We start from the raw sequence: 26163 nt of genomic DNA, 5'->3' as shown, positions 1-26163 counted from the left end.
AGTATTTCTACTGACCTAGTTAAAGATAAAATTGCAATGTGAGCTAACAGGCATCAATTTAGGGTGATGGGCCTTCAAAACAATAGCAAAACCATTTTATTTTTCCAGTGCCTTTCTAATTTCATAGCTGTTATAAAAAGAACAAGGCAAGTCTCACCCACCCACGTGCCTGTCCTTCTCCACCGCCAGCTGCAAGAGCCCACACCAACCCATGGCCACTGTCCCGCAGCCTTCCTCCCGGTTGGGATGTCGCATGTAGATACCAGCAGCAGGAGCAAGCAGATAAATGTGTGCCTTATTCCTTGCCTACATCCCAAGACCAGCTGCCAGCTTGCTCGTACATGGGGTCATTTGGGCTCACCCTTGGGTAACACCCGAGTCTGCCACTTTGTTCCACCCCCACGCTGAGAGCAGGGGGCACCAAATTTTTCACATTGCTTTCCCGGTTTGTTTTTATGCCACCTACCCAGAGGTGGGAAACCGTTCTGCGTTTCAGTACCCTGAGCTCACCACTTTCTACATACAAAAGCCTTTCGAAAGAAAGATGCGTTTAGAGCCTTCTCATTTTGTTTTACACTTCACATCATGCTGTTATCGATGTCTTGTTCCATCATGTCACGGAGTGTAATGCAAGAGGACAAGTGCAGTAAGGTGTTCACTGTGTAGGTGGAAAATCTGAAGAGATGGAGTTCTCTGAAACATATGGTTGGGCTTTAATCAGAGATTTTTATATATTTTTTGAAATGCTTCACTTTTTTTCAAAGGTCAGTCTATCTGCAGGAAAGTGACATTTCTGTGACAGATGCAGTCCCGTAGAAGGCAAGTACAGTAAACTCAAAATGCAGCACAAACCAGATCAGCCCCACTTGTGCTCTCGAGTGAGTAAGCCCAGCCTTGAGAGCCTCCAAGTCAGATCCTCTGTGCAGGTGGGCCATGCAGAAGTCACGATCCTGTTTGCTATGTGTTGAAGCATCTGTTATCCAAGGGTTTAGGCTGTTATACCAAGTTCTCATGTTAAGAGAAGAAACAGGCAAACAGAGACTCAGTGTTTTGACTATTTGGCAAAGGTGGGGCCATGAAGTACCACTGCAGCTTCCTGGCTTTCAGGCCTTGCTAGACAGTCTCTCCAAAACGTGTGTCTAACCCAGGCTCTTCCTGAAGGAAGACTGTCCTCATCTTTGATCGATTTTTGAGGAGCTTTGTGCAGAGGGTGACTCATGGCCAAAACATGAGCACATCTATTTACTGCTGAGGCCTGCGTGTACTTCCCAGAAGGGTGTTTGCTGTTTCCATTAACTTGGCAGGACTTGCTTTTATCCGTGGAAGTTTTTGTTCAAAAGATGGAAGGTTCCTGGGAGTAAGCAGTCAGGGTACATAACGTTTTTTCCTTATTAGAGCTTCACGCACTGGGAATTTGAGGGTCTTTATCATCCCTTTCTGCATTACATCAGATTAGAACAGAGACAGACAACCTGGGAGGTTTGCAGATGCTGTGCACCACCACAGGGGTGCTAGCAAAATGGAGGCCAGGGGTCGTCCCCAGAGCAGGACATTTCCTATTTCTTTATCGCTCTTGAAAATAACGTAGGGTGTAAGTATGGGGACAAAGTCAAGGCTGCAAGGAGTCAAAGTGATGTTGTAGGGCTTGCTAACCGTTTTACGGGGGCTTCTGTTTAGAGCTGCCCTGCAAAATTGTCCCCGATGACCTCTTGCTGCCTGGGAAGTCGTGTTCTTAGGGAAACCCGGAGGGTCTGTCATGCCAGGGGCCGAAAGCTGTCTCCTGCCATGCGTTTGAGAGCAGTCTGGGAGCAGCAGCGGGAGCCACGAGCCTCTGCCCTGCGGTGGCCCAGGCAGCCAGCCTCAGGACCGGCGCTGGTAAAACGCTTCCTCGTGAAGGGGAAAGAGGCTAGAGAGAGATTTTCTAAGAATAAAAATTCCTTCATGGTTTTTTGAAAACTGCTTTATGTTTTGCGAAAATGATCACTTAGCATCTGGCAGGCTGGGCTTCTGCCATGTGTGGCAGAGGATACAGTTTGTGTAGTTGCAAGCAATCTACTCAAAAAGCTTTTGTGTAGTACTGGAGCCCAGGAACTTGTTAATTTTGAGCAGTCATTTTCCACATTTAGCCCATTAGAGACTCTATTTTTGGTGACCTAGTTTGAGCTCTTTAAAAAATAATCAAGCAGCATTTTTCAGATCTGATTTGTAAAGGGACTCTGGATTGGTTTTGCAACTTGAAATGAAGGTTAGTGGGGGGGATAGAAACTGGTTTTTATCTGCCTGCTCCTTCAGAGCTAACATTTACAATTGATTTTAGAAGGCCTCTAGGAAGGTTAATCTGACAAAGACTATGGCTTGGCTTCACTACTCCAGGGGTTATTGTTCGACGTGCTGCTGGGAAAATAATAAAGTAGTTAGTTTTAAATAATACTTTCCCTGTGATAACCTCCAAGAGTGCTCCCAAGTATTACTGGGCACGATCCAAGCATTGTTAAAGCCTGTGGATTCCCTTGCTCCCCAGCAAGTACGGCGGGATTTGGATTAAAGAGCGTGCAATTTGGGGCACAAGCCAAAACAGCTTGCCTTGGGTTACGCAGAGCTGGGTTAGAGCTCAGGCCCAGAGATCCTATTTCCATACTCCAGCTAGGCTGAGGGAATTAGTATCACGCAGGAGAAGGACCAGCCTCTGGCTGCTTGCGAGTGCAGGGAGGGCCCTGACGGTCGCAGCCCTTCAGTTTTGCTACGAGAGGAGGCTTACAGGCAGGAGATGCCCAGGCTGGCGAGCCAGCTTGTTCAGAAGAGTGGTTGTGAGCAATTCCAGCAAAATTAAAGAGAAGAAAAATATCTGAAAGTAAAAAATCTCTTTAAACTTTATTCATATGAATTGTTTTCGCATTTTATGGCAATGAAAAATTACGTTCTTAAATGTAATGACCTGGAAAGGCATTGTAGTGGGAACCTACTATTTTCTCTTATTTGACCTTTATTTTCTCTGGAAACCCCTTCTCACACTGTGGCTAGCAAGCTGCCTTTGGGGGAACACCCCTGCTTCAGACTCCCCCCAAGACCAGGGAGAGCAGCCTCACAAAGCTGATGGCCATTTATTTATTTGCAAGGAGAAGCCCAGAGCAGACCTCTGGATCCCTCAGAAGCATCTCTGTGATACGTGTAAGGATCTGCAAATGTAGGGATTAAACTTGCCACTTGTGTAGGAAGTTAGAAGACCGCCACCCCTGCAGGAGACAGCAGTGGGAGTGTCCCTGACATGAAAAGGCTCAGAGGTTTTTGAGGTAACTGTAGGAAAAATATGCAGCCACAGCATGGCATGGCTATGTGCACCTCCAGCTCATCCTGTTTGGAAGCTCCTTCAATGGGGAGAGGAAGGAGCAGAGCCAAACCATGCAAAATTACAGCAAAGGTTTGGAGCCACTGCAAGACGTCTGCTAGGACCAAGTCCTGCTATTAGGGAGGTCAAAACCAGTCCTTGTCCCCCATGGTCCTCACATGAGGTTGCTTGGTCTGGAGCTGACCTGCAGCACCCAACTCTGCCTCGAACTGAAGTTTCTTGCTACTGGATGTTGTTCCAGGAAGCTCCGTGCCTCTCTTTTATCACCGTAAATATTATTCCAGGGGCTGGAATTTGGCAAAGAAGATCATATAATTCAATTGGAATCAGATTGTTTGTAAATAAAAATGTTTGGCCTATTAGAAAATGAGGATCCTATATTTAATTTATATTTGATTTAAAAAAAATAGCAGGAAATTAGTGATTTACCAGATTCTATTGCCATTTTTGTGTTTCTGTAGCTCAAAAGTATCTTGATCCAACAAATGAGATATGGCAAATGTTCTAAATACTGTTTAATTTATTTTTTTTACTGAAAAAATATGTAAATGCCTGAGAAATTATACTTTGAAAAGTGGCTACTGCAAATTAACAGCATTTCACATGGATCTTACTTTGCATTTTTAATACACATAATGCGTGTCCTAAATTACATGATTTGCATTATAAACCAGAACAGCTCCTGTGTCGCTGTTGCAGTCCAACAGTTGAATAACAAGGCTTTTCTTTCTAAACTGTATAAATACATATTTACCCAAATGATGCAATTTAGGGCTCTTTTATTTACATTTTTCTGGTCAGTCAATCACACTGACATTTTTTATAGTCAACACGTTTTGAAGGCATCCAAGTAAATCTGGCATTTGAGGAATGTAAGGGCCAGACGTAGGCTTGAAGTAACCACTCAGTTGTTGCACTGATACCTTGGCTCCAGCATTGCATTATGGTGTTGGGCCATTTTCAGCCTCAGTGCCTTTACCTTTCCCCTCTGCACCTGCAGCGTTAGGCTGAGGGTTGGGGACACCCTGGCTCCTGGGGCTGTTCCTGATCCAGAGGTTATTTTGTGGATGGACTTTTATGCATTTGATGATACAAGAGTGTGTCTTGCCACCATGTCATCACTACTCCAGTGTGTACTATAGGCAGGTGCTTGTTGCTTTCCAAGTATTTCTCCTCCAGGTCCTACCTGGTTTCTGCAACCTTCTGCTGTCCGAAGTGCCTGGAGAAAGTGCTGGATGACCTCCATCACATAATTGCATCACCATTGACATTGTCAGTTGCTCAAAGCCTCGAGTCAGGTCATCCGCATCTATTTGCAGTAGTTTTCCAGGACTGGTCATCCTCATTGTCCAAGGAGATTCAGTTTATGGGTTTAATATTCCTGCATTGTTAGCATGGTACCACTGCTGCTTGAATTTCATTCCAAGCTGGAGGTCAAGACCGTAAACGACCTTGAGTCAGCTCACTCCAGTACGTGTTGGCTTCTGGTCATGTGAAGAGGGAGAAAAGTAAATGGGTAGAGACATTTGTTGTGCCTTTAGTTCTGCTTCCCTTACCCAGCCCCTTTACAGCCTGATTTCTTAAGGGGTTACAAGTATGTGTTATTCAGTCTCCGTCCCTTTTAACTTTTGTTGTCTGGTTTCAAGCACATTTGTCAGACAGGCAGAGTTTCTGGTGATACTATGTTCTGACAAGGACTGTGAAAATGACCACCTGGGCAGATAAGTCAGTGCCACTCTGCTTTGCTCTTTGTAGAGGGTCCCTGTTACTCTGTACCTGTCCAGCAATTAAGTCACCAGTGCCTTCAGTAATTTCACGTTTCTGGCTCCTAAGACAGCACGTCCTCTTGGTGACAGCCACGTGGCACCAGACTGTGGGGTGGTCCAGTGCAGACCAGAAGTCAGTGCAGTTCTTCTGTGCTGTTGCCAGGAGCTGCCGTGCTGCAACTCGGCAGAGTCAAGTGTGGCAGCAAGGGAGCTGTCGGCTGCGGCGGTGAGCAGGGGATGGCCAGCGTGGCTGCCAACCTCAAGGGATGTTCAGAATTTACACCACAGAGGATCAAAACAGGTTTTCCAGCACTTTTCCCCTGCTGATAGACTGCATTATGCAAAACAAGAGGATTCTCAGCTCGATCTCTGTAAGCATCAGTTTGTTTTTTTGAGAAAGATGCTGTGCACTGTTTCTAATCAACATTTTCACTGCATCCTTTTTACTGTGCTGAGCTCCATGCAGCATTGCAGACTGGAGGGATCATGATCCCCGTCTCCTTTTGCTACTTCGATATTGCATTGGCATTGCCTCCTTTTTCCCTTGCACACCACTCCCTGAAACGTGTTTCCCACCTTGCAGTAGTTACAGACATCTCGTAAAAGGCTACATACTGCATTTCGTGGATATGCTAATGGTCGTGTCCTTCTGGAGTGTGTAATTAAATCCTTAGCTACCAAAGTGGAACCACATCATGGAGTTATCTCTAGTTACATCAGTATTTCCAGACTGGTAGGAACTGTTCACAGTTTCCAATACTTTCTCCGCAGCCTGCGGCCGTGACGTGATGAGCAGAAGCTTATTTGCTGAGTGATGTGCAGAGAAAGTACAAAGGAGCAGAGTTGTCTCAGTAGCATCACGTGTGCCATTCAAAAATCATCTCGGAGATGAGGAGAAGGTGGGAATAGCAGCAACAGGATATGGAGGAATTGGGAGTTGAAGATGCATTACATAAACAGCTCTTTTGCCAGCTGAAATGCCAGCAGGGTGATGATAAAGTGCACAATGTTTATTGATATCCGAATGACTATTTGTTGCCAAAAAATGTATTTTAGAAGTTAGCATAAACTCAGTTATCTGATTCTAGCAGGTTTAGTATTTATTGGGAAATCTATGGCTTTTTTTATAGCTATTGTTCACCTTAGGGAGAGAATAAAAAAGGGAGAAAGCCATTTTATTTTAATAGCCATGACTTCCTAATCTAAGCACTCTGTACTAGCAGCTTGATTGCAGAGTGGAAAGAAATGGTGGGTATTACCATTTATCCTTTGTTACGGAGCTCTATCACCTCTATCTCCACCAGCAGAGCCAGGCAATAATTTACTGCAATGGACACTGAGGGATATCAGCTCCCAAGCTTCTCAGATTCAGATACTTTGTCGTCATGAGTTTTCAGGAAAGTAAATAAGTTGATTAAGGGGGAAGATTTGTCACGTCAGCCTTTTTGCCCACCTAGAAGGCAATGTTCTTCCCCTCCTTCCTTATCCTACCCCTGCCTTCCTTGCAGTGGGTTTCCTTGCATACATAAGTAGCTTTGATAAGGAGATGCATTCTCAGCTGTGCCTCAGAACTAACAAGTGTTGTATATATGGAAATGTAAATGATGCTGATTAGCCAGGTGTCATGGTTTGAGGAGAAAAGTTCAATCAGAGCAGGGAGAATTTTGGCAGCCCCATGCACGATCAGCTCTTCAACAGCTAGCAGAGAGATTCCTACTAATGCTCAGAAAAGCAGGACCAGGAAAGGCAGTCAATAATTGTAAAAGATGAAGACACATAGCCAGTATAGCATCTTTCTGGTGTCTGTGTTCATGCTTCCTAAACCTCATCTGGCAGTTTCTGGGTTCTGTACTTTGTTTCCATAAATTTCTAAGCATGCTGAACAGGGTAAGTGTTGGGAGCCAAGGAGCAGGCAGCAATTCAGCACCCTCATTGTCCTTCACTATCTCCTGATTTTGTGTGATCAGTGTGTTTAGAGAGGTGAATGTTTCACAGTGATTTCTAGAGCTGATCATATAGGCTCTGAACATGCCTTCAGGCAGAGTTGTGACCCTGATAATTTGCTTACACCTTGACCTGTAGCAAAATTTGATGCTCATGGCCTGGAGCCTGATTGATTATGACCCACAACAATGCACTGTGTTAGGCTGTGATTAATAGTTAATTTTCAGGGAGTAAAGCAGTAATTCTTCTGCTGCACAGGCCAAGTTGGATTCTGGCAGTGTGCGACTTGGGATGCTCCAAGCCTAAAGCCAGGGCTGCTATCCAGACTCATTCCAGGCTTCCACCAAAAGTTGCTTCCCAACAAAGCAGGAGGTGTGTTCAGACAGGAAAGAGACTACAGGTAGGCTAAGGTCAGCTCTGTTAGATACAAAATGCAAATGAATCTTGGTATTAAAGAAGGAAGGCTCTGACATTTTTTTTTCTTCAACCTTTTTCTTGTTGCCTATTGGCAATACAAGGAAGGGCTAACCCTAAACCTCTGCACCATGGCAGTCTTCTGAGACATTTGCCTCCGAAACAGGAGTCAGCTGGAGTTCGGCGTTAAAGCATAGCTTCAAAGAAAGGTATCACAAACTTTTTACCCAAAGATGCTGCTACTCCGACTAAATCATTTTCCCTTCAACATGCTGTTAGCTTGGAAAGGCTGATGGAGTTTGACATGCTGACATCACCCAGGGAGGGCATCCTGAGGCAGAAAAGAAGACATTTCCATCTGCGTTACAACAGCAGCAGCTGCATGTGGTTATGTAGCTTGCAGAGCAGGGACAGCCCCAAGACTTGTGTGGTTTGGAGCACGTTTTTAAAGGCACAGCTGAACCCAAGCCCAGTGTTCAACTGAGAAAGCATTTAAGCACATCCTTCACCTTGAAAAGACTTTCCAGTCTATGCCAATGCTTCATGCCTCCATCCCACAGTACTAGAGATTCAGGTCCACTCTTTTCCTATTGAAAACCTCAGCTGAAGTAATGTGGCTGTAGCTGGTCTTAACACATTTTTTCATCCTCCTACCCAATTTGAGAATGAGATGCTGCTGAGGAAGACTAATGTCATTGTGGAGCAGCTGGCTACAGCCTTGGTAAGTGCAGCAAAGGGTTGGGGATAGGCAAGGGAGTTCCTGATTTTACACGGCAGTTCAGGAGCTCTCTGGATCAGCTCTGAGCCTGGTTGCTTCTCTGAAAGGAAAACATTTCCTTCTAATGACATGCCATGTAACTGCTAATACTGAAACACAAATGCAGTTTTGTAGGTACAGTTGAAATTAATCCTAGCATAATTTTGCTAGAAGGAGAATGCCTGCTGTGCGGAGCAGTGAAAGCAAGTGGAACTCTTTTTCCAGCTACCCATCCTGTAGCGCTCCCCTTTGCAGGCACATCGATGTAGACACGAGTAATCCCATTGTCCACTTGAACCAGTCCCGGTCCTGCAGGTATCCTGCAGTGCCAAACAGTGGTGGTTTGTTGGCGGAGATGGCAGTGGTGAAATATTTCCAGTTCCATGAAAGGACATAGCATGAAGCTAATTAATTAAAGCTATTGGGAGTTCCTTTGAAGCAGCCTGTGATTAAACATAAGGATTTATTGTGGAACAATTAGGTAAATTTGGCCTCAGGTATCTCCACCCACTTCTTGGTCCCTAGGGGAGGAATGATAAAATTCTGGCTTAGAGCTATGCTTTATTAGAGTTCTGTCTGTTTTAATTGATTCAGCTTTAGTTATATATCTCATCGAGAACAGTTAAAGTAAAGGACAAGTGTTAATTTGTAGGCATCCTGTGAATTAACTTTGTCTCCTGCATGGAAAAGGAAAATGCAGATTGCCGTGCTGGAAACAGCAGAATGTGAAATGATGCAAGAATGAGCTGGAGGTTTAGCCTCCAGTGTCTTCCAGATCTTCGTATCTCATCTGTATCTTCAGTCTAATATTTGCAATGAGAGTGGCAAAGGCTGCTGTAGTGAAGCTTCTCAGCAGATGTTATCCCTTAGATTACAGTGCTGTGTCGAGAGCCAGGGGGTCAGTTTTTTGTTCCCTGAAATTTGCTGTGAATCTGGTCTTTTGGGTTATTGGAGTCACGGATTACCGTTTGTACCACTTTGATAATATTTTTAAATGCTGGTGAGACAGGCTGATCTTACTCTTTGGGCTCCACATGAGCCCAACATGAAGGGCTAGAAAGACAAGATGGGAAAGCCAATGAACTTTCACTGGAAATTGTGGAATTGCTGGCATTTGTAGTACGGGGTGTGCAGGCATCATGGTAGGCTCTGTTTTAATGAATAATTTGACATAAATGCTTATATGGAACTGCCACTTTCCAGCTCATTTTACTGAGCTTTAAGCATTGACTTGCAAAGATCACGACTCTTTTTTTGTAACTACTGATAATTCGTGTTTTACTCCTGACTTTGCAACTTATTTTCAGCTAAGAATTTCATTATGTATTATAAGGACGTCATATGACACAGATCTTTCCCTTTTACAGCCTAAATGGACAAGAGAGAGGGAAAAAAAGAGGCAATTTTAAGCAGTGGATACGTCGTGAATTCTTTTTCATAGATGGGGAATAGAGAATCAGGGAGATGAGCTACTTGGCTGATTGAATGGAATAGAGAGCCTCTCAAAGAAGAGACTAGAAGGGCTAAGTTCGGCTTGTTTAGTTAGCAAAACAAGACCCCAAATTGTGTATTAATTGCTGTGTGTACTTGGGAGCAGTTCAAACTAAAGGAAAGTGCTGGCACACAAGCAAATGTCAAGTAAATTAAAAAACCTTTGGTATTGAGAAGGTGTGGGCAGGTGACAGTACCTTTCTTTCTCAAGCTCTGGTTCAACAGTAGCCAAAGCCAAGAGCTCTTGCAATGACATTCACACTGGCAAATGTAATTAAGGGCTGCAAGGGTTGCATCCTGAGCAGAATTTATCTCTTGGTTTGTAATGCTTTAATTTAGTATCAAATATTCATGGACTGCCAGGGTCAAATGGGGATAGAAAAGTATTATAACAAATATGGGGAAAGTGGGATGTCAAAGTATTCAGCTGAAAGGTCAACCATCCACGGAAACCTGTTAGGAGAAATACTGTGAATACATTGCTGCATCTGTGAGTTACAGAGCTAAACATGAGCCACTTCTGCCCCCAGCATGTAGGACTTCGAAAGTATCAAGTGCAATGTGCACAAGTGCTCACACTCAGACACACGCAGTGTTTCAGATGAGCAGACAACCAAACATGCCAGTGTTCGGCTGGTTGTAAAGTTACATATATAAACTTTCCCAAGTGTTAGAGCTTGTCATTCTGCAGTCTGCACTGCACCAGTCATATCTCATGGTTATAAGGGAAAGAAGAGTCTGTTTTGAAGACCTCCTGGAAATATCTATGCAAGGTTGTTATATGATCAAATTTTTTTTGGGGGGGGAGAAGACCTGGCCAATTAAGGGCACGATCCGAAGCCTATGAAATGATTTTTATTGACTTCCAAGAGTCAGGACTTACACCGTTCAACTTAATGCTCTCCAAATATATGTAGTCAATACATAGAATTATTGAATGAATTCAATTCAGTAAAATAGAATGGTTTTATTCATTCAGTGAGAAATTTTGGAGGCCTAAGAGGTATCTGTGGTGCATCTGGTAGGGAGTCTCAGTTTGGGAAGATTGGGCCAGGAAGCAAAGCACAGGGCGAACAGAGCCCTTGACTAGTGGGACCATACAAGAAGGCAACCGAAATTCAGAGAAGCTGTGAACAAAGAGCTATTAGAAATCAAAGTATTTCTTCTGTCAAGGGCCACATGAGAAAAGAGGGAGGATCAAAACTAGCTAAAAATAATGGGGTAAATGGAGGCTGTGGAGCAATATGGAGAGAGCAGTTGTCTGGCTGCATCTTCTGGAATCTTACAGTTATCTAGGAAATGGCATGTATGGACACGGGGCTGGCACTGAGTGTACTGAATATGCGCTCGCATTACATCTCCAGAAGTAAAACGTCCTGACCTACCATTTTCTGTTTTCCCAGTTGGTTTTCAAATGCACTGGTTGCTACAAGTTAGAAGAGAATTGGGTAAAAAGGAAAAAAAAAAAACATCCTTTGGAGCCAGAAATGCCTGCAACTTCAACTTGATATTATACCTGCCTATTTAGCCTTAAAGTCAGGCAGGGTGCTGTGAGAATGAGAGCTGGGTTTGCTCAAGTGAGAAAAAGCTGTCATTTTTATCCAGGATTTTTCTTGTCTTGCAGTAGCGTGCAGTTCAGTGAGGAAACTACCAAAGGATTGCATTTTTAGACACCCAAAATACCTGAAGATAAGAAATCCTGCAGGAATAAAAACACACTTTTTAAAAAACATATAAATATATATGTGTAAATACATATAAATGCTATATATATACACATACATGTATGTCCTGTAGAAGCTCTGAAATTCGTAAAAACTCAAGAGAAACAAAATTTAATTCTGCAAAATCCTAAGGCACTTTTTAGAGTTAAATTAATACTAATGTAATTAAAATGGTAATACTATTTGTTAAGAGTATTTAAATAATTCATTTTCCTATTGGTTATATGGAGTATGCTTAGGTTCAGCAATTATATGCTAAGCGAAAGCAGTGTTGCCTTAATGATTTCATGATAATCTGACCTTCGATGGTCCTAGTTTACAGCAGCTGACACTTTCTATATATTTTGCAGACTGCAAAGTAATTAATAGGTATGAAACACCATTTTTGGCATTCTGATGTAGTCTCCATTGTGTATGCTTAAGCCTGGTCTTCGATGACCACTCAACCCCATGCTCTCCTGGGGAGGATATGTCCCCAGCGTGCTCTGTGGGGTTAAGTAGTCTGAAGCAGTAGTGGCCAAATTCAGTCCACTCAGCCCAGACTTTGCTGTTTTTGTGGGTTTTGGATACAGCCTGGCTCTCTTGGATGCTCTCAGCATCTCAGGGTCACGAATGGATGGAGGGTTTTTGTGGGTCTGGCTGCAGGACCTCTCCTGCTGAAGGGCAGCTTCCAGCTGAGGGGTGCACGGGTGACTGCCCTCAATTTAGGGGGTAGGTAACTTTATTTATCACTAAGTACAATAATAGCTCTTGAAAAGCTGCCTTTGAGGGAAAGGTAATAAGGGTATTAATAAAAAACAGGTGAAGAGAGAACGGCCTTTTTAGCTTGCTGCATTACTTTATCATTGTCAATCACCTGGGATCTCCTTTGAGATTATTCCTGCGCAGTTTAATAACATTGTTTCTGTGATGACTTTAATGTCTGAACCTTTCTTCCATCCTTAGCTATGACAATAACCACTCTGCTTTTTCTCCTTCAACAAGCTATTGTGTGTGGTTCAGTACATTAAGGAGCATTATTAAATATAGATGTTTCCTCTAATTAAGCCGGTGGAAAGAAATTGCTGGTCCAATCATTTGCTGGTGATAAGTATTGAAAGAAATTATATCTTACATTGAGTATCACACTTTTCCCGCCAGGCTCCAAGAAAAAAAAAAGAGAGAAACAAAAGAACAAAATGATACAAAAATAAAGCAGTAAGATTGCAAACTCAAGCACTCAAAAAATAGATAATGCCAGAATTATGGCTACCTGAATTTTCCTGGCTTGTTATGAACCATAAATTCTGTCCTTCTTTGCTCCCAATCACATACAGTTCCCCTTCCCTCTCTGGTCACTTGACCTGTTCCCCCTAATAAAATTATAAAATTTTAAAATCCCAGTAATATGATGGTAAAATTACCATTTATTCTGGAGTCCTAATGCTTATGATGTTTAGAATTTTTATATCAAGAGCAAACAATGTTTTCTGGTCTTGTTCCTGAAGAGAAATAATTTTATGCAGAAATTTTCCAGTGCCTTCCATCCCCATAAACTCACCTATAATTTAAATGAAAATGTAATTTGTGAACATTGAAGGAACCAACATTTTCTTAATTGTTTCAATAACTGCACGTAATAATAATGGTATATTTAAGGCATCTGGTTATTAAAAATTTTGGACATAGCAAAAATAAAAATTAAAAAAGTTCCCCATCTTTTCTAAGGTTGAGCATCTTGCATTGTTCAGGAACCACATTGAAATTGCTGAGTGGGATAAGTTTGTAACATGCCCCCTTGAATAAAAGTAGTGAAATTAATGCAAATATCTTATCTTGATAGTTAGCTCAGTCACTGAAGATTAGAGGTTGTTTTTCTGGTTGCTGTCACCCTTCATAATCTCAAAATCTGAAGTTTACATGTTCTTCCTGAAGAATGCTTCAGAATTTAAATTCAGTTGCATTTACTAATTCCTTACCTCATAGAAATTAGGGATCTATCCTTGAAGGAGACTTTAACAATCCATTAAAGCCTGAATAACAGAGCTATTCTCCCACTTCTAAACAAAACAAAGCCACATCTTTAAAAACAAGAAGCCTCTTCACTTTTTATCTTAATAGAAATAAACCTAATCAAAAGCCAGCGATTAATGGATCTCTCCAGGGTTTCTATTCTTGAAGATTAGAGAGTCACAAAGGCTGAAATAGTTTCAATAGGAAGGTGTGATGCTGAGCTCAGATTGTGTTATTTGTATGTGCTCAGCTAGAAACAGAGTTGCTAAAATCCAATTTTTGGATGAAGATTTTCTTCTTCGACAAAATGAGACAAACAGCAGCAACTCCAATATTCGGTAATTTATGTGTGCAAAAATGTCCTGCAGTGCCAATAAAGTTGGTTCCTCCCAGGAAATGCATTTAAAATACTCGTTAAGAGGTGATTGTTGTACATAGGAGACACACTGAAAGCATGTTTTTAAGGAAGTATTTTCTTGGGAAAGAAAAGCTCTCCAAGAAAAAGCTAACTGCTTTTTCGGGATTGAACAGCCAGTCGTTTGCTTCTTGCAAAAAAAACCCAAAGCTCAGACTGAGGATGTTTAGCTGAAATTTGACAAGGTTGCCACATCTTCACTACGTGCAGTTGCTTCCTGTGTTCAGAAATAGAAACAGCCTTTTGCTTTGCGGAGTGGCCTGGCACCTTCACCTGCACTTTGAATAGGAAAATGTGACAGTCCTGTTGTTCAGCTGAGGGATGTTTAATTCACTCTGCATCGGTCCAAGGAGTGGGAATCATGCCAGCCAGTGGCTCCTGTTGCTTCCACAGTAGGTGGTGGAGAAATTTTAATAAATGTATGTAATTCATCAGGCTAACTATAGCCTTTACAGTAATTCATACCAACTAACATGGCTGTATACAAGGAAAAAAAAATCACAATGTCTGATGCACAAAACCTGTTGCTCATCATCTATTAGATGAACAAATAAAACCACCTTCTACTGTCAAATGCACACAAAACATTTCTTGGATTTCTGCAGGCAGCTTCCATTAAGGAGCATGTAATTCTGGACACACTGTTACAGACTGTAGTGTATTTGTTTTGTGTATTCTTCCATTTGACTTCTGATCAGTACCTTGACCTTTCATAACCATTGTGGGAAAAACATCCTTTTTCACTTCTTTTTATTGTCTGTGTAAAATTTCATCCACTTGCTGGGAGAGACTTTGTGAGCATCAGTCCTCCTCTTCCTTCTCTGTCTTCCCTCTCTTTCCCTGGGAAGGAGGCTCGGGGATGCCAGTTGGATGGGATCCCTGGTGTGCTTCAACCATTTCCTGACCTGGAGGACCAAATAGTCAAGCTTCTGACGTTTAGTTCAGCTTAGACACAAGCAGAAATCTCATGGGGATTTATAGCCTCACAGTTAAGAGCAATGAGGAATCAAATACTTTTTTTTTCTCTTTTTATGGATGACATCTTGTTATGCCAAAATAAATACATCAACCTGGTTCAGTGCACTGACATCATCTCGAGATGTCTGTAGCAGTGCAGACAGCAATTGGTGTAAATACAACCATGAAACCTTGTACAGTGAAAGTTACAACTGGGGTTAAGGCTCCTTGTGTTGCTAGGAAAACCCCTCTGCTCCGAGGACTGTGCTGTCCAACTGCAAAACAGAAATGTCAGTGCTGATAGGGGATGCAGACTTCGCAGTGCAGTGCTCGCTCTGCTAGCCCGCAGTGCCTCTCTAAAGCAGTTTCAGCCCATCCGCTCAGTAAGCCAGCGATCACTTTGTCTTTCCTGGTGGGTGTCCCAAGACCCTTGAACGTGCTCACAGCTTCTTATAGACTATAGCTGTCTAAGGCAAATTGATAAAAGGCAATGTGTTTTCCCATGGTTATTACTTTCCTAAAATCCTTCCAGACTGTTGGCATTATTTTGTTTATGAGGTAGTAGTTTGTGCACTTTTATGTTGCCTCGAAAGCAAGATTTACTTGATTGAAGCTCCCAAATGCAAAGAAAGCAAAAGGCATTAATCTCTCCAATTGGAAATTCTGTAACTGGGCAGCTATAAGCTGATGTGCTTTGAGTTTCTGCAAAATGTAGCTACTGCTAAACAGCCCAAATGGTAAAGCATTTTGTAACAGTATAATGTTCTCATTTTAATCTTTCCGATCTAATTTATGACTAAATTTTCCCTTGGGAGATGATACAATAAAATCTCCTGGAAACCACTCGCAAATATGTTGAAGGCCAATCAGGTATTACAGATATAATGTCAAAATTCTTATTGACTTGCTAAATACGTAGTCATCCTTAGCTTTCCTCAGGACAGTAAGATGTTAGCTTTGAAGATTGGGTTGTTACAGAGTGGAGGCTTTGTCTTGGTCATAATGTAGTTCAATTTAAACAGCTGAGAATTTATTGTATGTGCTCAGGCAGCCTGTATACCTGAAAGTCAGACGCCTCCTAAGCAGGTACACTAACAGAGGAATTGTGTTTTAGACAGAAAATGTTAGAAAGACACTCAGATGTTGATGTAAGCCTAATCAGTTTCTCTAGTCATACAATATTTTAGCTGAAAAATTGATATAGACACATGGTGACAGCTGACATGAGCTTAAGTCTAGCTCAGTCAATAGGAAAAATATTTGACTATGTCTCTAGAACCTATATTTAAAATTTGAAAGCTAGAGTTTTTTTTTATCACGCTATTTATCTGTTATTTAGATTTATTGTTCCCATTCCCACATTATTATTTTGTTATTATTTTAGCCTTCCATATCCCACATTGTTTTCCCAGGAAAGCTTTGCAAAATGAGTCAAGATACACATTTCATAGGCTCCCCCCTACATTTTTATCCATCGCTGTCGCTTATACATTATTTATGGAGCTTCCTTTCCAAATGCCAGATTTGGACATTGATCTGCAGTTTAGTGGATTTAAAATTGGCATTTGCTTTGTATCCAAGACCTCCATCACCTTTTTTGTAATGTATATTAGCTCAGTCCCAGCCTCACTTGCTTCACCTATGCAGCAATGTGATTTCTCTGTTACAGTCAATAACTACATAATGACCATACAGTTAATTCTCCAGTTTTTGTGTATGAAGAGGCCCACTCCTGAAAAAAATGAAATGTAAAGACCAGCCATTCAGAAAACAAAACTTCAGTTCAAACACTCCAAGGGTGGCTTCTATAAATTGTCACAAAAACTTCACTTACAAATTTCCAAGGACTTAACAAAAGATGCTCCTCACTGACTGCTACTTTAAATTTCAGGAAAATTAATTTTACTTTCAGTCCATTGATTTGTTGCTCAAGATATTATTGTGCATATTAACAAAGAAGTCTAGGTGTCAGTGAGGACAAGAGTGATTTAAAGTTTCTACCGTCTGTCTTAAATATTCAGTCACAGTTCAGTTCTGCAGTCATGCAGCAGCACAAGGCTCCTCAGGTACAGCTCTTTTCAAAATTACAGCCAAGCCCATCCTTTTCCTTTAGTACAACTTAAAGCAAACTAAAAGTCTACCCAAAATTCTTTCTTTTTTTTTTTTTTTTGTAACAAATCCGAATCTAAACTGCAACTTTAGTGTTTTGGACAATAAATTCTCTGCAGCTGCCAAGACAACTCCGGTTGCGATACACTACTTGCTTCCAGATCAGGAACCAGAAAACTGTTTTTCACTATCCATGTTCTGATACTTGTCAGTATGCTCAAACTTGAGGGATTTTCATTGAAGCTTGTACCGCATATCAGAAAAGCCACCGGTGCTCAGAAGGGCTTTACACCACAATTTCATGAATGTTGACGTAATTGAAGAATACAGGACGTGGAAGGAGACAAGACATGAGCTTGTTCTGGAACAAAATTCCTGACGTGCGTGCTCTGTGTTAGTTTTGACATTGTCTCTAAATGGAGTGTCCTCTTAGACATGAGAAACATCAGTATGTGCTAAATATTTCTCATGGTTGTGAACAGCTTTGAGAGAAGCTGGAAGCAGCCGTGCGCCTGAATCCCATAAAATATGTCTCCCGAACTCTTTTGAAAATCTCAGTTTATCTTGCCATTAATATTTATAATTGTCAATGAGCAATGCATGGAACAGCTAATTGAGCTCCATAAATTGCAATAGCCTGGTTATTTCCACATGGCTACATTTCAGTTATTATTTTTTCCCTTGGAGTTGGGTCTGTAACTGCCGTAGCTGCTTAGAGACCACTTTTTGCTAATTCAGTAAATGCTAATTTTTTTTAATTGTCACAATGGAAGACAGTGCATTGCATCAGTGAAAATGTATGGAAAAAAAAAAAAGAAAATTAATTGATGGCATTTTAGGTTATCAGCACACTCACTAACATGCTTGACTGCATTTTGTGAACGTGGCTATTATGATTGCCCTGGAAACTTGTTTAAAGTTAAGCAAGTGTTCTCTTTATGGCACTATTGAATTTCCCTGTTACAGGAAACAAATTTATCCAGTTTGGTTTTGTTCTAACAGATATAATGCTTACCTTTTAATTGATCAAAAAGCAAAATGTGGAATATGCTGTTCAAGTTAGCTTGAGATGTGAAAAGCTTCTGAAACAGATGATGTGGTGGTAACTATTCACAGTAGTTGTGCTCACAACTCTGCTGTGGCATGTTAACTGTGATTAACATGGAAAAAAAAAGGTCTCTGCACTTAGGAAATATTTTCCCCTTTGTGTCACTTAGACATCCAGCTTTCTTGGGATTTAACATAATGTGACAAAATACATGGGCCACGTTGGAGGGTCAGTCGAGCTCCTTGGACCAGGTTCAGCAGACGTCTGTTGTCTGCTGGCAGCTGAGGCGTGCGAGGAGCCTTGCCGATGCGTCATGAAATGGATATTCCCTCAAAATAGAGCTTACTGTACTTGGCAACTGATGGCGTTAAAAGTGGGCCCTTGGTTTATTCCTGACATATATCTCATTTACAGTTATCCACCCTTTCTATTTCTCTCCTTTTGGTGGAAAAAAACTCACAAAGCCTCCACGATAGATGTTTAAAGGACATGGTAGCGTTTATGAGAAGCCCTAGGTTCCTTCATCAGTCATTGACCTGTGTTTCTGGGCAGCACAATGAAGTTACCTGTTATTTTGCTGCGTTTCACTCGGGTTCGTTTGACTTGAACCAGACACCAAGATCACTAGTAACAATCGTGTATTCTAATCCCTGCTGACAGGATAATTCTGGCCTGGCTGTTGGGAGCTTAAAATGCTTTACCTGTGCTCAGCTAGTATTATTTGTAATTAAAGCTCCTAGGTTATACGTTGCAAGGGAACAGGTTGTCTGGAGCTAATTTTTACAGGTCATCCTCTAGAAAGGTACCTCTGAAAATAACCCTGTGTTTTTCATATTGAGATCCCATTTCTCTGTTCACCTTGTGCATGGTATAATGTGCCAGTATTAGCTGCTGAGAAATTAAACAAGACATGCATGCGAAACTGTCCTTGAAGGGAGCTAGGCTAGTGTTTCCATGTGCTGTCACTGATGAAAGGACACAAATTTCACACAGTACAACCCAGAACTCACACCATTAAAGCCGTTTAGCTTTTCTTTTTGCAAATGGAGGAAAAATGCGTACATTAGAGAGGAAAAGCTGTCCCCTGAGCATTCGGCGGCAGTGTTTGCTGCACACTTTCTTGCGCTTTGCTGGGCCTGCCTGAGGGGCAAAGCATCTACCATCTTGGGGCCGCCATTGAGATGGGGCGGCCACCATTTTGGGGCAGTTACTGTGGCGTTGCGGCCGCCATTTTGTGGCAGTTACTCAGGCACGGCAGCCGCCATTTTTGTGCTGTTACTGGGTCGCGGCGGCCGCCATCCTAGGGCAGATGTGAGGAGCGGTGGCCACCATTTTGGGGCAGTTACTCAGGCGCGACATCCACCATTTTGGGGCGGTTCCTGAGGCGTGGCCATTGCTGTTTTGGGGTGGACCCTGAGGTGTGGCAATTTGCATGCTGATTCGAAGTTATTTTTTCGAGAACTGGAAGGATGGCAAAGAAAGGCAAAGTAATGCCAGCAGGGAATTTCCAGCCACACTGATGCTGTAACGGGGGAGAAAGGGAAAATTGTGCAAAATGAAAGGATGGGATGTTCAAAACATGCCTAGGTTTGGCATGACTTGCAGGGGAGGAGATAAGAGTTGGATGATCCTTTCTGACGTGAGGATTTGAGAACCTGAGTGGAGGCCAACAGATATCTTTGCAGTGACTCCAACAGTGCCTGGAGTGAGCTCCAAGCATGCAGGTGTCCACTTTCAGTAGGAATCATGTCAAAACTAGCAGTGACTGCAAACTGACAGTGTTGTCAAGAAGTGGCTAAAACTTGGGCCGCCTGCTGCGCTCCCAGTACGTTTTTTCAAGCTGAACCAGTCAAAAACCAAAACATCCTGCAAAGCTTGTCATTACTCTGTCTTTTTCATTCAAATTTGAATAAAGAAAGAAACCTCAAATTGAAATACTATGGCCCTAGACTTAGTCAGAAGGCTGCGTTCTAGCAAATACAACCTCCCTCCACCTTTTTTGACACCCTTTTTTGTATTTCCCCAAGAATTAAATTAATGTGGCTGTTTCTCCAGCAAATATGTTTGTTGGGGAGAAAAAGGTGTTGTAACACTGATGGGATTGGAAAGAACCCTCTGGCTCTTGTCAAAATACTTGCCATAATTTGTCATTTCAGTTGGATAAACCAAACGGGGGCAGTTGGCCACAAATATCAACAACAGAACTTTATTATTTTTTCCTCTGTTTTTTATTTTCCAAACTTTGTGATGAAAATTGCTGGTGAGTGTGTGTGTGTAACTGAAGTGCCATGCGAAATTATTGTCATTTCAGGTGTGCTTGTTGTACGGAGGAAATAAAACGTAACCTTAAAATAGAAAAGATGTTTGTAAGTGACAAAATATTGGCAGGGAGGACTTGGTTAGATGCAGTTTTGGAACTGTTTTATTTTTTTGTTTTTAATTCTATTCCAAGTTTAGAATCCCTTTAAATTAATTAGAACAATCACAGTATCTCTGGAACATCAGTGGAGAAATTCATGTCTTGAATATAATTTTAATATTTCCTGAATTCTGAAGAGAAGCTAGAAAAGCCAGCTTACGGAAATTTTTGGATACGATGAAAAACAAACTTCTGACCAAACTGGCTAATCTGAAATGTCTGAAAGTAAAAGAGCTATCATGGAAGCGCTAGAAAGCTTCTGATTATAATGGAATCAGTGTCCCAGGGAATAATGCAGCTCTGCATTTAATATTGAGCTACTGAACCGTACATCTCAACCTAGCTAAACTCACTGGGTTCTCATCAAAGTGCTGTAATGATACTGTGCTCTATTTAGAAGCCAAGCAACTCTTGAAATAGCTCCAGATCTTTTTTAGCAGCTTCAGCTGAGTAGAGACATCAGACATTAGAAGGACAGCTACTGCCGTGGCATATATATATCTTTCATTATGTATACTGCCACATTCGGCAATAATCTTATGAACTTTTATAAACCTAATTAAAAGGTTCTTGCACACTTCCAGGCAAAATCTTGTCAGCAGTGCTGAACCAGCAAAACAAAAGCTGTCCTTTGTTCTGCAAATCTGTTGTCTTTCCTTATTAACAATACATGCGCAACGCATTTAATTCAATGCTTGCCATTGTTTGCCTGTGTGTTTTTTGTTCTGGCATTGACTGGCGTCCCTGTTGTGTTACTCATAGTTCAGGCATGTTATTCTAAGTAGAATTTTTTATTTCTGTGTATTGTTTAAGGTATTTACTTTGCCAAAGGGAAGAAAAAAGTGCTTGCATCTACTTAAGCAGATTTGTAGTTATGTCAATTTCTGTCCATTAAATACACAAATACACATAGGTATATAAACATACGCAGTGATTGCAAGCTGTTGCAGGTATGGAATTAGGTGAGATTTGAAAACTGTATTTGAGAGACCTTTTCCAACACAGAGGTTGTGTTTCTGGGAGCACCTCTGGGCAGGAGCATCCTTCAACCTGTCCCTCCTGCTAAGGACACTGACGCTCTAGGTTAATGTTGAAATGACATTTTTCAGATTTCTAGGTCATTTATTTGAATTATTTGGAATAATTTTGTTTTCTAAAACATTTTTCTTTTTAAAAAACATCTTAGTACTGTTAATCTTTTGGACTTTGAAAAACTGTTGTGTTTTTTTTTCCCCCTTTACAACCCAGACAATCAAGTCTTGAGTATGAGCAGGAGAGAATTGTTGTATAGCTTATCTAAAGCAAACAAAGTATTCAGCCAGCCCCAAAGTGCAACAGTCATTTTGCTAATGGTTTTGATACTACTTTTGATCAAAATCTGGGTATATCTGTAATACCAGCACTTCAAAATCAAACTTGAATCTTTACAAATGTTCAGTGATTGATCTGATTTACTTGGAAGTACAAGGTGGTGATATTACTTACGTGCTTTGTAATTTTCTCTTTCAAAAGGTGCTCTCCATTTCTATCATGCATTCCTATTCGATGGTGAGCTCTTCCAGTGGTCTCTCCCTTCCCCCATGTTGTGTCCTTTACTCTTACCCTGGAATATCCTGTACAACGGAGTTACTCACAGACAGACTACCTTATCTGACCTGTGGCGTTGCTATGGTGGATTCTGCTCATATCCTAAAGAGACCATTGACCTGCTGCCTGCTTTGAGTTGTGCAAAGTCATCCTTTCATGCATCTTTTATGCTTACTGTGAATTTCTGCTCGAGTTTAATAAAACTGGAAAGAATGTCTACCCCTTTGTTCTCTACTTTTCAAGCCAGTATGTCTAATAACCTCAGTTGCATTGAAAGAGAAATGTGGTTAAATTCAAGAACTTGAAACAGAATTCTTTGGGGAAGGGTGTGTTTTTTTTTTTTTTTTTTTCCTGGCATACCTGTATCACATACTAAAGCAACTGCTACGTGAAAAAATCAGAATAATTAAAAATGGACCATTTCTAATGTGTTTATTTCATTTTTGTCTTTCAGTCTATCAGAGAAGTCACAGGCTATGTTTTGGTGGCTTTGAATCAATTTGAATACCTGCCATTGGAGAACCTGCGCATCGTTCGTGGGACCAAACTCTATGAAGACCGATATGCTTTGGCGATATTTCTTAACTACAGAAAGGATGGTAATTTTGGACTCAGGGAACTTGGCTTGAAGAACTTGACAGGTAAGTGAAACTTGTAAATGCAGTGGATTAGTTGGGAAAAAAAGAGCTTGTTGAACATGTGCATCAATGTCCTCAGTCATTTACATTGTGCAAATAATAGGTACCATGAGAGGCTGGCAGTTATACGCTGTTTGAAAGGCTCATTGGTACTTAATTTCATTCCTTTTCAGAATCACAGCTGAACTTTTTCCAGTACCACTCAAATGCTATGTATGAAATTCATGCCAAGAGCATACTTGAAACAAAAGGAATTGTTGAAAGAAAAGACGCACTTTTTTCTTAGTTTTGAGAACACAAATTTGGTTATTATTATGTTGCTTCAGGTGTTACCTATTTTCTGGCAAGTTAGCTTTGGCTTCCCTCAGCCTCAGCTCTTGCTGCTGTGTCAACATTGCTGCTGCTCTCACAGAGGTGGGGGAAAGAGAGGTGGGTGAGAGGGGATACTGGATCTTTGGTGTATTTAATTTAAGTCCTCCACTTTCCAATAAAAAAGTTTATTATATATAGTGATATTTTTTTGAGGCAAAAATGTAAGCTAAGTCTATGTTTTTGTGGTCACTTGTAAATTCAGGGCTGGATGGATAATGATATGGGGTAGGTCAGCATTTCATATCTCCCAAATGAGGGTCTGCAGTAACTGGTTTGAGAGATTAAATGCTGGCTAAATATCATATCATATATTGCACTGTAACTTAATAAAGGCCAGGCAGTGGCAAAGTTTCTTTAGGGAGTTCACTAGAAGTGTTTTATTTGTACATGGTTCCTTGTGAAGGGAGGGGTGTCTGCTACGATCATTTGTACTCTAAGTTTTGGTGTTTGTGAAATGGCCTTATTTCTGCAAGTGGCTAAATGTTCAGTGCAAACACTGACATGACCTGGACTTGAACCTGAGTACAGGGAGGTGGGAGCGTTTTGAACTATATTAAGGCACCCTTCACTCCTGTTTTTTTTGTGTTGGTGTATTCAGTGGTACACAAGTGCCTGCAGTTCCCTTTTGTTCAAGCCTCTCTGGGTTGTACAGAGATGCTTTCAAAAATAGGAAGGAAAATGAGATTTTGGCTATTTTACAGAATAAAACACAATTTTAGCAGACTTTCTGATCAGGTTCATTCTTCTGGTCAGACTTCTAACACTTTTGCTTACTGAGGCCATTGTGATGATACCAGTGCGCTTCCCAAAGTCTCCAAATCCCTGCTGCGCTTCTCTCTATCATTGTCATAATCCAATTTTCTCCTATTCTATTCCCACATTTTCCCCACACTTATAATTTAGGGTATTCATTGTGGCTGCCTGTACCTTCACATAGCACAGCTACAGCATCATGTACTAATTTTCTACTTCTTCATATACTTTTCTTGTCTATGAGTCTCAAAATGCTTTGTAAAAGACACTAGGCTGGGTGAAATTGAGACTGAGAGGTGACGTGAGGCCAAGGCCAGAAAAGGACTGGAACCCTTTTCTCTTGGGCTAGAGGCTGTTCTGCCAAGAAGCAAGGGTTATATTTTCAGTGCTTGTTTAGCCATGGCTTTACTGCTCAGTAACATGAAAAACCTTATCTTTTAGGCCCCGGCTCAAGATTTTGTTCTTGAACTAGCTGCCCTGTGCCAATGAACAGTTCATCTGACTCCAGTGGTTCTCTCTGGAAGCTGCTTTTATGTGATAGGCACCACACCAAAACTGTCCAGCAAATAGCTTGACTGCCTTTTCAAGTGTTGTGAGAAAGTCTGCCTTAGCTCAGCCTTTGAATCTTCCCTAACATGAGATCATCACAACCACTTCATCTGATTTAGGTGTTTACAAAGCCCTCTGATGGGATTATTTGGCTCAAAACATATTGTTGTCTCTTGGAAGAAAAGTTCCCTAATAACACTAGCTTGTCTCTGCTGAAAGCTTAAAATAGCTTCTGGGTGCTGAATATGAGCTAGTGTGTACTTAAAAATACTCTAATATTTTCTAGACAGCATGTGCCAGGACCCTGTGAGTCCCTACAGCAGCTGTTCTTTGACCATTTTATATACCGTTTAAGATGCACCTGGCTATTTTAACCCACAACCTGCTTCTTGTTTCAAATGCTCTCCCTGGAGCGTATTAATAGTTAAGTCATTTTTGTAACACAGCCTTAATAACTACATAAAAATAAGTGGTGGTTGCGGGAGTCAGCGATGTTGCAAGGCCACAAAAGATCAGCTGTGTCTGGGTCTTCCCTGTGCCTACCAACCGCTCCGTATTTACATCAGAAACAACCAGTGATTTGCATTGAATTTAAGATGAAGTGGTTCCCATGAACTTGCATCCATCAAGCTTCTAGTCCACTACAAATTTAAAGAGACCGGCTTTGAATGGTACATTTCTTTCACTGGAGTAAAATATAAACGTAACTCCTGCCTTGCATGACAAGAACTGTCTTTCCAGGGCTTATGTTCCCAAAAGCTCAGGAGGTTCTGTTCTTATTTGTGCAGTGTCTGGATGCAGGGATCCTGATACTATTTCAGTCTGTTACTGCACAGTGTTCAAATACAAACACTACCCTCTGTGTTAAATAAATGCGGAGGCTATTCTCACCTGCAGGTTATCCTATGACTTAACCAGAGGCAGGATTTCATCCCTCTGTGACGTACAATTGCATTGTTTTTAGTGCGTTGTTAACAGCTGTGTTTTTATTGTCAGATATGTCTATCACGCTTTCATATTTAAATGTAACTTTAAATGCTTGACTTTTTTCCCTTAAGATATATATATATATATATATGTAAAAGACAACTGTGAAGGCAGTAAGTTTTATCTTGCACAGAAAGCACGATTCAGTTCTCACTCACGATGTCTGTTAACCTGAGAGGGAGTTTTGTTTGTGCAGGACAGGTCAGGAGCAGGTCCTAAAATTCATGTGACACTTCCAGAAAGTCTTGCCTATAAAAATCTATTTCTCACTTATTATAATAACTTAGTCAATGATTCCACAAGTGTCAAAAACAAAAAGACATTGAACTAATGAAGAGGCTGCTGTCATCTCAGCTGGACTCATCTCAGCTTGCAGATTCAGCTGCCAAGTAGCCTTAAAATAAAATGCGGTTTTGACATACTGAACGTATTATTCAGGCTGAGATTAGCAGAATAACTGATGCTGAGGGTATGCCACCTTCTTCCATTTACTGCCTATGAGCTACTGCAAATCATTCCTGTCTTTCCTATGTAGCTAGGCAGTCAACCTTAACTTATCCAATGAAAGGGCATAATCGTTGTTCACACTTTGAGTACTCCACATATAGAGAATACCTGATGGCTGCATTTCATTATGGCATTTATCTTCATGAGCTGGGAAGGAGGGATAACTAACAAGTGCCAGAACCACTTATGAAGTATCCCATATTTTCTTCTGAGTGAAGATGAGTAACAGAGATCTACAGCAAATGATGCATCTTTGAATGAGCAGAGATAACGTCATCATCTTCCCTATTGGCCTTGGAAATAGAAGTTCCCCTGGAATTCCTTAAATGTATTAGACTAAAGCAGATTTAGGAGTGCTTAGTTTGATAACACGTAAAAGCAGGAAAAT

The 26163-nt window shown here is 41.3% G+C and overlaps 1 protein-coding gene across 6 annotated transcripts in view; it reads left to right on the top strand.

Annotated features, from left to right (window-relative positions):
• The window catches only part of ERBB4 (erb-b2 receptor tyrosine kinase 4), a 575035-nt gene that overhangs the window by 271466 nt on the left and 277406 nt on the right, over positions 1 to 26163 (top strand). For all 6 annotated transcript variants that reach the window (XM_040562317.1, XM_040562315.1, XM_040562314.1 and 3 more), the window contains exon 3: positions 22424 to 22610. In XM_040562317.1, the coding sequence (XP_040418251.1) occupies positions 22424 to 22610 (187 nt within the window). The remainder of the gene's footprint in view (positions 1 to 22423; positions 22611 to 26163) is intronic.

This window comes from Cygnus olor, chromosome 6 (genome assembly GCF_009769625.2).
Source record: "Cygnus olor isolate bCygOlo1 chromosome 6, bCygOlo1.pri.v2, whole genome shotgun sequence".
In the NCBI taxonomy this organism is placed as follows: Eukaryota; Metazoa; Chordata; class Aves; order Anseriformes; family Anatidae; genus Cygnus; species Cygnus olor.
The sequence above is the reverse complement of the archived record's forward strand: the minus strand, read 5'-3'. Positions and strand labels throughout refer to the sequence as shown.